This window comes from Numida meleagris, chromosome 21 (genome assembly GCF_002078875.1).
Source record: "Numida meleagris isolate 19003 breed g44 Domestic line chromosome 21, NumMel1.0, whole genome shotgun sequence".
Lineage (NCBI taxonomy): Eukaryota > Metazoa > Chordata > Aves > Galliformes > Numididae > Numida > Numida meleagris.
The window spans coordinates 2,657,067-2,668,272 of record NC_034429.1 but is presented as its reverse complement, the minus strand read 5'-3'; the positions used below and the strand labels follow the sequence as shown (position 1 = coordinate 2,668,272).

Below are 11,206 nucleotides of genomic sequence, written 5' to 3'. Positions count from 1 at the left end.
TGCCCAGCCCGCGGGAAGATGCACTGCTGTTTTGGCAGGTTTGTGCTTCATGAGCAGAATACAGGCTGAGGCCAAGGAAAACCACCTTTTTTAAACTGCAAAATCAAATAAACGTGCGACTTCTTGGTAAGCAGGTTTTATTTATCAAGGAAGTCACTCGAGCCAATAATTTAAATGCAGTGAGACAAGAGGGGCTGTAAACTCTGAAAGTCACAGGATTTATCGATCACACTATGCAAGTGCCCGAGAGCAGGAATGTCTGGGCAATGGCAGGCGTGCAGCAGCAGCTGCTTTCATTGGCACTTCTTCCAGTCTGCCACAATCACAACTTCCTTCAGATGCCCCTTGACAGCATGGGATGGGGCAGCACAGTGCTGGGTGCTGGCAACGTGAGCGTCTGCAGCAGGAGCTGGGGATGCTGTGCTACCGGCGTAGGGCTGTCAGCACTGTGCAGACCTGTGCGGGTGGGCACTTGCTGTACCCCATCACCTGAAGGTTTTGGCAGTGCATCACCTCGCTGAGCTTCTCTGTGAAGCGCTTGTTGCATGAGAAATGGCTCTGATGGGAAAACCTCCTGGAGCGGGAGGAAAAGCTGCATCATAGCCCGGGGGCGGCTGTGAGCTCACAGCTGGACTGCCCGGATTCGCCTTTTTTGGAAGCAGCCACGCTGAAACACTTTGTTTTGCTGCGAGTGGTTTTTGTGAGGATGCGCCATGGGTCGGTGGAACGGCCGAGTGCTCTGACAGCACAGCAGGACTGAGCAAAGCAGGAAAGGCGGTGATTGCCCATTGCGCAAACCTCACTTCGAAGCAGATTTTCCTGAGCCGGGGCCAGGGCCGTGCCCCTGGTGCCTGGGGCACTCAGCATCCAGATGTGGCGATGCTGTGCTCCTGGGGAACAGCTGCCTCTGCTGCAGCACATCTTAAATAATCACAGTTACCCGTTCTCTTAAGTAGTGTAAGGGATTATTTCTTGTCTTCCCTGTCCTATGGGCAATTTGCAGTTTGAACTGTAGGATAAAACACTCCTGAATCTGCTCTTTGAAGTTGTTTTTACTTTGTTGCTCTAAACAGAGCCATGGGAACATTTATTTTCTGGATGAGGTTACTAGAGGGCATGTTTAAAAATAGCCGAGACTATTATTTATAAATATTTTCTACATACTTTATCATGACGGTACTGAATAACCTCTAGGAAGACCAATTCTGCTGCCGCAGCGCTCATAGCCCCCCTCTATTGGTTCAGGGCTTTTTTGGCTGATTGAGACCTAAGCCCTAACTCTGCTTTGCAGGAATAGTAAGAGCTGAGGACTGTCCCGCTCACTGTTCATTTTTCAGTCTGGCTTTTCTGGTTATTCTATTGAAAAAAAAAAAAATCCACTCTCTTTTCTTATGCAGGAGAAGCTAGCAGCAGAATTGGCATTGCAGTTAAAATTGGTCAGATCTCTCTGGGAATGCCAGAGGGTGAAGCTCTGGTGATGCTGGGTTGGGTGCTGGGTGCTGGGGCCTCGGGGACACCGGGGGGGGGGGGCTGCTGGCTGGCAGCAGAGCCCAGCCTGGAGTCCTGGGTGGTTACAGAGAGGTGTGGGCAGACTACAGAACCTGTAGGAATAGCCAAGAGAGGATATCCCCCCTCCTCCTGGAGAATTGAGCATTTCAGACGAGAAATGATATTTACATTATAATTTATTAAATTTCAGGTTGCCATATGAAATAAATTATAGTCAATATAATGATAACGTTGCCATAAAATATTACCGTGAAGTACTTGTCTAATATCGAACGTAATCAATACAAATATGAACTGCAATTATGGTGTTTAAATATTCATGTTAATGGGAAGTGAACAAAATATTAAGGCAATTCACAGTAAATTCAGGGAAATCTGTCATTATTATTGCTTTTGTGCAAACAATTCTTAATGCATGCACACTGCTGGAGAGAGAAAAGGCACAGTCGCGCAGTGTCCGTAGGGCAATGCATTTCCTGAAGGCTGAATGTATTGCACTCACACGATGCGCTTCGATGCATTTTAACAAATGCAGAATGAGGAATGACCAGGAGATGATCAATGTCTGGAATCTCCGTTCCACAGACAACGGCGAGGCTTAGGAAGTTTCAAACTTCAGCTCAGAGTTCTGGCAGGCAAAGCAAATGGGTGCAGTCGGCTCATCTCGCTGCTGCAGTGCCCTGGGCTGGAGTGCGTTGGTTCTCTCCCACCGGGCACCATCACTGGGCACGGGAGCGTTCCAGCAGCAGCACTGGGCACACAGCACTGGGCACGGCAGCGTCCCGTCCCACCTGCAGCGCCGGGCACGCAGCATCCTGCTGGCAGCACTGGTCACAGGAGCGTCCCAGCAGCAGCACCCGGCATGGAGCGTGCTGCCTGTGGCAGCCTCGTCTCAAAACGTTCTCCTCCGTGGCTGCTCCCTCCAGCTCAGTGCACTTTGATGGAGTATTTCGGGAATTTCAGGAACTGGAGGAGCTTGTCTTTCCGCCTCTGCTTCAGAGCCATCAGCGCTCTTGCTTTCTCCTCCACGTCCTGGTCGGTGTCGAGGATGATCTTGGCTCTCTCCTCCGCCTTTTTGTCCCCGGAGTGCTTGAAGAGCTTCTGCAGCGACTCCTCATCAACGCTCTCAAAGATGTTGGCCACGGCTTTCTTGCGCAGGGCGGTGTCGAAGCGGTAGCCGTGCACCGACGGGCTCACTCTCAGCGACGTGGACATGGCTGAGGCCGTGTTCCTTCTCTTTGCTTTCATCTACCGCCTCTGCCCTGGGGTTCTCCTGCTGCTGGAGGGATCTGTGCGGTGTCTGCGCTCTGCGCGGCTTTTTAAAGGCAAAGTCTGAGAGAAAGCGGAGAGCTCAAGTTACAGCGGTGAGGTCACGCTGATGTCAACGCTGAACAGTCACAGGCAAGTTTAACATGTAAGTTGCCAACTTTCCTCTGTCGTGCAACCAAGTGGAACGGTTTGCTGTGTTTCTGTGATGGGGATGGTTTCTTTGCCACGGTGCAGAATGGGCTTTGCACGACCCCCAGCACTGCTGCGGCTTGGGGCTGCACTGGTGGCCTCTCCTTGTGCTCTCAAAGCCGTGTGAGCTGTGCCAGACTCCAGGTGAGAACCGCTGAGATGCCAGTGAGTGGTGTTAGCTGTGAGCCTGTGCCTGCAGGTATGTGCTTGTCTGCATCTCGGTCAGACAGAAGTACAACAAAGCAGTGAAATCTGCTCGGGTCTGTGCAGGGGATGCTTCTGCTGCTTCCCAGATGGCACAGGTCGTGCTTAGTGCTCACAAGGCTGTACTTTCTAAGTGGCAGCTGCTTTACCCAAGGAGCTGCTCCATAGCGTCTTCCTCGTTGACTTTCTTGGGACATTACCACCTGCAGCTGCAGGCATCAGGGCTGCACGTCAAACATCTCCCCCACCCCGAGCACGGTGCTGCAGCAAAAGCTCTGAGCGGTTGATTGCTCTGCTCCTGCCTCAAGCACCTTTTGCTCCAATGCCCAGCTCAGCGGTGCAAATTACAAATTCAATTACTCCAGCAGCACCCCACCTGTGCACCCCAGCCCCAGGGTTCCCACTCCCTTGTGCTGAGGATGCGGTTCTGACAGCTGCAGGGAGCGTGGCCATGGGTATGAAGGTAGCTCGAGGCCGGGGCAGCGCCTTTGCTTACCAGCTCAGCGTGGGCCGGATCCTGCAGAGGCACTGTTTAGAAAATTCAGTTGCTTGTTTACGAGTAATAGGATGACCACTATTACTCATTGCCACAAGCAGCCTGCGTCCCCATGTGGGTCTGACCATCCGCCCCCCGGGGGTTCCCCTATTACAGAGCTGTGGAGGTGACCAACAGCTGCCGCAGGAGCAGGGCGCTGACGCTGCCCGGTTGCATTCACTCCTTTTGCCTCCTCCAAAACTTTGGTTCCTGCAGGCAGAGCTGAGCAAGGTGCCCACGCACGGCCCTGCAGAACCCCATCCTGCAACCAGCCTGCTCTGGAGCCTGAGAGGAGCACACCAAGTCTCCGTGTTGGGCCTTTGTGTGGGCAAAGAATGGAAAACAGGAATGACTGTGGGCTGTGCTGCTCGTTGGACAATGCGAAACAATCGGCAGTCCCCAGCCCCGTGCGCTGGGACAATAACTGAACCGGTGCACTTCCTTCAGGCGGGGCACTTTGGCTTTTTATCTTTAGGAGAGGGAGTGGGTTGCACTTAAGTGTTTGACAGCTTTCCTATCTGTGACTTCAGGATCGCAGCGAGGCGGCACGCCCTGGCGCTGCATCCTGCTGGGCTGGGGTGTTCCCGCGGGGCTCTCCTGCACAAACGCACTCTGCACGTGCTGGGGCTCTTCCTCCCGTTCTGCTTCGCTGCACTGCATGCCTTCCTTCTTGCAGTTTTGCTGGAGTTTCTTTTGTATGTGCTATTATGATTCAGTGTCTAAAAAGCTACCTTTGCAAAACCTCACAGTTCTCCTGCCAGAAGAACTGAAAAGCCTCTTACCGCATTGGAGCCTTCTTGAATTTGAGAGAAGTACACGTCAAGCAGTGTTTGCCCAACATGTGCAGGGTAAATGAACCCTCAAAATAGGGCCTTGTGATGTGGCTGGCTGCTGTCTCTGCTCATGAAGAGCCACATGTTTAATCAATGCTTGCTAAAATGAAATATATGGGGGAAGCAGCAGAAAGGACAACTGCTGCCTGAAGTGTTGTGTGGGGGAAATCTGCCTGTAAAGTGTCCGGTCGAACTGCTAAACATGCTTCACTGGACACTGGACACTTGCAAAGGTCTTAGGACAAAGTTGGCACCAGGAGATGAGCAGTGACCGTGTAGCTGCAGAGAGCAAGGCGTGATTCCCCTGGTTGAAAAGCAGAGCTGAGGCCTGTTAACGTGCCCGCTTCTCACCACTCCGACTGCACATGGAATCATGCTGCAGGTATCTGCAGAGATGTGGCTGATAGAATAAATTAGCAATATTTATGGCTGACACAAGCTCAGAAAAGTATCTGCCATGGAAACCGAGAATAAAACTGATGCTTCAGGAGTAAGACATCAGAAAGCTGCCAAGATGAAGAATGCGTTTTGTGAGCTCATCTTGTGTCGAGCAGTAACAAATGCCTTTGCCTCTTCGAGCTTCTCTTCCCACTTTGCATAAATTTAGTTGTGTTCAACTCTAATTGAGAGATGAAGCATGCCTCATCTGGTTTTTTTTTCCCTACTTTTTTAATATTGCTTTCCCAGCAATGCCTAGGAGGAATTATTCATGTATTGGGTTGGAGTGAAACTTCAGACAAGATGTGATTCCTATCGTAGCTCTCCTGCTATTATTGTATAATTGCTTCATGAATGTAAACGCTCTGTTTCACACATTAATGGGAGGATTAATTCCAACCCACTTTTCTGTCTCTGCAGAACAGTTTAGCCACAGCCCTAATTGCGCTCTGCTTTTCAGGACGTGATGCAGTCAGAGGATCCCGCTATGGGGCTGTCAGCAGGAGGCCAGGTCTGGGTTTTGGGGTCCTCCTGCAGCACCCAGCAGTGCTCCTTGCCAGCCCACCCCACAGCCGCCCCACCTCAGGCTGTGGCCTTCAAGATGTGGAAGCTGGAGTGCTTGTGATTGGCTATAGGTTGCACCAACTGCCTGAGCTGGACTGTGTCAGGAGCAGGGCCGTGGCAGGACCCCCCCCTCCTGCTGCCCCATTGCAGCAGTGCAAGGCAGCCCAGTGCTGATCCCGGAACATCTGCAGCCCCATAGGGCCAGATTGCAGCTCTCCAGCTGGGAACTGCCTGTGCCTTTGCCCCTCAAACCCTTGCAGAGAACCTGGTCTGCCTTTGTGCAGCAGTCCAAAATCACTCCAAACAAGGCAAGTTGGGATGCTTTGCATTTTGTGAAAGCGTGTTTTGCATAGCTTTCCCTTCACTAGCCTGCCTGAGCCTGCATGGCTTTTGACATCGCCTCCATATTGACAGATGCAGCAGTTCCAAAGAGTGCTGGTGCTGGAGAAGTCACAGCCCCCAGGAAGCAAAATATCATTGTTCCCTCAGAGAGATTTCCAGGAGAGCTTCCAGGCCCTTCAGGATGCTGTTGTCCAAACCCCTGCAGGAGAGAAAGAGCTGAAGCTGGGCTGAGCTGCTCTCACACCTCCCGAGGGCTGTGGGAGGGCAGCAGACATCAGAGCAGGATGGCATCGCACTCGGCGCTGCCAGCGGAACACGAGCAGCTGTTGGTTCTGGCAGTCGGGATGGAATAAGGAAGCAGACCTGTGACAGCTCAAACACGGGGGCGGGAGCGCAATCAGTGCTCAATGGCACCAATTGTTATCAGATTCATTGGCCATAAGGAATTCAGCTGTAATAGATTCGGAAAAAAAGGGGAACCAGCCAACTTACCCTAGCAAATGGAGTCTTCTGCCTTTCAGACCAGCTGCCTTTAGAACAGCAGCGAGCTGTTAAACCATGTTACTTTCCCCATAAAGAAACAAGGATTAACTCTCTAATCTTCGTTTGGCAAAGTCCTATCTCAAATATTCAGAAATTGAGCATTTAGAAGGCTTTGGGACAGGGGAGAGAAGTGAAATTATTGCCTTAAAACACGTATGGCCTTTGTATTTAGCTCATGAGCAGAGTGCGTGGCTCACGCCTCAGTGCAAAGCGAAGCTCCCTTCTCCTGCTCTGTGCTGGAAAGGGGAGGTGCATTGCAGCGTGGTATTGGGGCATGGGGGTTCCCTTTGGGAACACAAAGAATTGCCTTTCAGTCATTTAGAGGAAAAATCTGAGATTCTAAAAATGGCCACGAGCTGAGGGCAGCCCGTTTCCCCCGCCCTCCCCCTGGGCTGGTGTGCCCTGAACCGCAGCCTGCTGCCCGTGCAGACTGGAGGAGCTCTGCCCTTCTTAGGAGCGATACCAACCGCTCGTAACTTGCCTGCTCTTGGCCGGGAAACGCATCTGGAGATGCACCCAATGTGCTGAGGATGGCTGGAGGTGAGGGAGGAGCCGGTTCATCGTGTTCCTCCCGGGAATCTGTCAGAGCTCCATGCACACGCATGGCAGCACCCGGCCCAGCTGCCAGCAGCCTCTGCCCAGTGCCCTGCTGCTGTGCAGAGCACTCCGCTTTGTTGTTGGTTTTGGTTTCTTCCCCTTATCTTTTATTGTTTAAGTTGTTGTTGTTTCCTTAACAGAGTATTTGGGAACCTTTGTCCCCCGATCACGGTGCAGTCTGTGCTCTTTGCTTATGAAAACAGGGAATCCACCTGACCATGCGTGTTCACAGTGCCTGCCTTGTGCTCTCAGACTGAGCTGTGCAGCACAATGCGGTGCGTCCTAATCGCAGCTGTGCAACATGCAGCTCGATTACTGGGAAGCAAAGGAGGAGTTCTCAGCTCGGTTCCAGACAGTTCTGCTCACAAAACTGCCTAAAATATGGGAAAAAGGCCAACATTTTTCAGCAGCTGGAAGATGTTCTTCAGGACTAATTCCACCCTGTCAAGCTGTCAATAGGGAAAAAAAAGTGCACCAAGCCTGGTTAATACTTTAGTTTCCCTGCAGCTCCAGGGAGCAGTGTTGGGAGGGGAGTGACCCCCGGGAGGTGATGGCACTGCACATGCAGTGTGTGCAGCCCCAGCACGAGCAGTGCTGTGTTGGGCACCGCAGTGGGGCTGAGAGCACTGCTCACCTGCTGGTGGAGGGAGACCATATAAGAGTAAAGCCTGTGGTATTCCTGATAATGAATGTCTCCTCATTTCTCATAAATTCCCTGCTAAATGTACGATCACTGAGTTAATAATGCAGCGCGGGACATAATGAATGGCCACTTACAGTAAGTAAATCATGCCTGGGAAGAAACAGAACAGAAAGAGAAACTTCTGGCAGCTCTCAAAGCCTGCACGCTTCCAGAGAAGCCTTGAGTTCAACAGTATCATTTCTGGAGAAAAAAGCTCTGGTGGGTCTGGGGCTGCTGGGGATGGGAAGGCTGTGGCTGGCGTCTGCCTCAGCGGGGCTTGCTCAATGCCATGCTGCATGGTGGCACTCCAGCTGTTGCATAGGTGCAATATTGTACAGCTGCAAGGAGCAGTTCTGCCCTGGGCAGTGGGAGGCGGGGGCCCTGCGTCGTGCCCTGCTATTTCCAGGGGAGCAGAGCCGTGCTCAATGTGCTGACTTCAACATCTTCCTCCCGCGCCAGCCAGGCTGAGCATCAAAGTTCAGACTTCCAGGCACGAACTAACTTCTCTTTCTCTGCCGAGTTTCCTGTTTGATCTTCCTGGAACTCCCGACAGCTGGAGCAGGGCGACGGCGGCGGCTGTCAGACAGCGCATTGTCTGCTGCGCGGGGACGGGCTGGAGGAAATCCTGCTGAGGGGCGCGGGCGTGGGTCTGCAGTGCCCCCCGCTCCGGGGCTGCCACCGCCTCTTGGTCGCCCCACAGAGGGGCTGCGTGCCTCTGTGCTGCTGCTGGGCTGCAGTGCCACCCCACCACCCCCGGGGCTGAGCACCTCGCCCAAGGGCACGGCAGGACACTGATAGCGGAGCCCTGCAGGGACCGGTTTCTGCTCCTTATCTCGCAGCAGTGCTACCCAGCACCAGGCAATGCCAGATCCTCCTGTGGCTGTTGTTTTGGGGAACGGCTGCAGCTGTTTGGGTGTCATGTGCCGGTGGGGTTGGGGAACGCTGAGTTGTGTGATGCTGAGGGAGCTCATCAGAGCTGGGAAAACACAGGATTGCGCAGCGGGGGTTTATCAGGAAATCAGTGGGAATGTAAATTGTGTGGGAGATCAGCTTGAAATTATGATGTTATCAGTTTAATTTCTTCAGTAATAAAGGAGTTCCTCAGAGAAAACAGATGGTGTTTGCCTCTCTGTCACCCTCTCTTGTGGCCCAACAGCCTTCACTCTGTAGCCAATGAAAAGCAATTTCTGCACCCCCATGTCGGTGCTCTTCCTGGGGCACACTACAGCCCAATCCTGTCGGGCTCTGCCTTGGCCGTGACACCAGCAGCATGTGGTCATAGCATGGATGCCAGGTGTTGGCTGCTGGTCTGGGGTGTTCCCAGCCCAGGGATGCCAAGATGGGACCCTCGTGATGGCTCTGTGCTGTCCTGTCGAGCACAGCCCCATGGCTGGGGTCAGGTCAGGTCACTGCACCGTGCCAGTATTGGTTCCTATCACACGTCAGCTCCTGCTCGGCAGCAATAACAGACTGTAAAGCCCTTCCCTGGCACGAGGTGAGGTGGCAGCTCCCAGCACTGGGCTGAAGTCCGCAGGGCAGAGCGGGCACCGCAGTGCTGCCGTGCACCCAGTGCTGCACCCGATGCATTTTGCTTTTGCAGCAATGCTTTCGAGAAGTTTCCCAGCGGTCGCTTTGCCTAATTACTGTAATCTAAGTGACTGATGCCTTGTTTACAAGGAAGCCTTGTCTTTGTTCTAGAGCTCTGCCCTTGAATCCTTGTCAAATGTCAGATCTGCTTTATGGATATTTTCATCTGTCCACATTGGTTTATTTATGCACACAGTTCAAACACAAAAGAACAGTTTTAGTGCCGCAAGTTTATTTCAGCTCTGTGTCAGAGGGGAGAGAAGGGGACAAGGATGATGCCGTGTGCATGGATATAGACATGGCCAAACGGGCTCTGCTCCCGCAGCAGGCAGGGAAAGGTGAAAGCATTTCAGAGCTGGGGGTGAAACATCTGCAGGGGACTCTGCTGCTCATGGGCGCAGGCATGTGGCAGTGGGAGCAGTCCTGGGTGTCCCCGTGCAGCTCTGTCCCAGGAATGTGGGGGCTGCAGGGATGGTCTGGGAGCTCCGTGCGCCACTCTGACGCCAAGCACAAATGGAAGCTAAAAAAAGTCCTCCATCAGTAAACAGCACCCGGTGTGTCGTGGGGTTACCGAGACCAGTGAGCCCATCTACGAAAACCCCTCCGTGCTGCAAGCTGAGTCAGTTCCGGCCGCAGTGAGGAGCGTTTACTGAAGCTGTTTAGGGAAATCTGATGGAGAAAGTAAACAAAATCCGGTGGCTGTCCTCTAGCACAGGGTTTGGCCCCCATGAGCAGAACAGCTCCTGCCTCTGCCAGCACCATCTGCACGCAGCGAGGTGCTGATACCCCTGGGCACTGCGTTTCGCTGCATGCAGGCACACACCCAGGCTCTTGTTCAGCAAACTAATTGGGAAAAGAACTGCCAGCCTCGCTGCTCGCTCCCGGCCTTGCAGGACTCGTGTCCTGGCTCACCCCCCTGCATGCAGCCCGTTCCCCTGCTCCTCGTTAGGGAAATAGTTTCCTCTGTGGTTTTCTCCTCGCAGGGCCCTGGGGCTGCTCTCTGTTAAGGAAAATTCTTTGATCAGTAGAAATTACACCAGGAAAATATTTTCCGTTTCTGTTAGGATAAAAATGGCTCAAGCGAGGCAAGATTGATTGCTGAAAAACGGAGGAACCCCGGTGGCTTTTCGGAAGGCTTCCTACTGTTCCTGCAGACAGTAAACACAGAACAGATTTAGCAGCAGAGCCCAGCATGAGGCAGCCTCTCACTGCAATAATAGCAGAGCCTTTTCTTTTTTTCCTTTTTTTCTTTTTATTTAAGAAATCCATTTGACACAGCTGATGGAAGGCGTGCTGCGGCTCGCCTTGCAGCACTGCTCTGCTGGAAATGCGGCCGTCGCTATTTGCTGCTGTTTATCCCAATCCAGCAACCACGGGCTGCATGACGAACTGCAAACGGGCGCGGAGCATCGGCAGAACGCTGAGGTGATAAACCTGGGAGAGGCACTGCATGCACTCAGGGAACTGTGCCCTGTGTGCACCCGCCTTGCCCGTACTGCACCCTTCATGCACGGCACTGGCATGGCGTGGCCAGGCGTGTGCCCTGGTGGGGCTGCACCATTCCCAGTCATTGCTCGTGGCAGAGCTTTCTCCATGAGGAGATGCAGGAAAAGGGCTCTGCCCGAGCAGCAGCACCCCGCTAACCCTAACATGAAACCAACTGGAGCAACAGGAGAGCTGGAGGAAAGATGTTGGGTTATTGCTAATCGCCACGTCATGCAGCACTGCGACTAGCAGCAGCTGTCCCAGATGCCTCCTTTTGGTATTATACATGCAAATACAGCCATGATTTATTTATTGGAAAAATCAGTATTTCATAGTGTTGGAAATATCCAAATAATTGATCAGGACGGTATCTCTGATAAAAGCAGATTTTATTCGCAATTGCAATGGCGGGCGTCCTGCAAGCAGGCG

General features: G+C 52.8%; 1 protein-coding gene across 1 annotated transcript; it reads right to left on the bottom strand.

Annotated features, from left to right (window-relative positions):
• Window positions 1,668–2,820, bottom strand: C21H8orf4 (chromosome 21 C8orf4 homolog). Its single transcript, XM_021375068.1, has one exon. The coding sequence runs from the start codon at window positions 2,755–2,757 to the stop codon at window positions 2,437–2,439; it is 321 nt and encodes a 106-aa protein (XP_021230743.1). The 5' UTR covers window positions 2,758–2,820; the 3' UTR covers window positions 1,668–2,436.

Coding starts and splice junctions, on each gene's coding strand:
- C21H8orf4 (XM_021375068.1), bottom strand. CDS start 2,757: ATGAAAGCAAAGAGAAGGAACACGGCCTCAGCCATGTCCACGTCGCTG.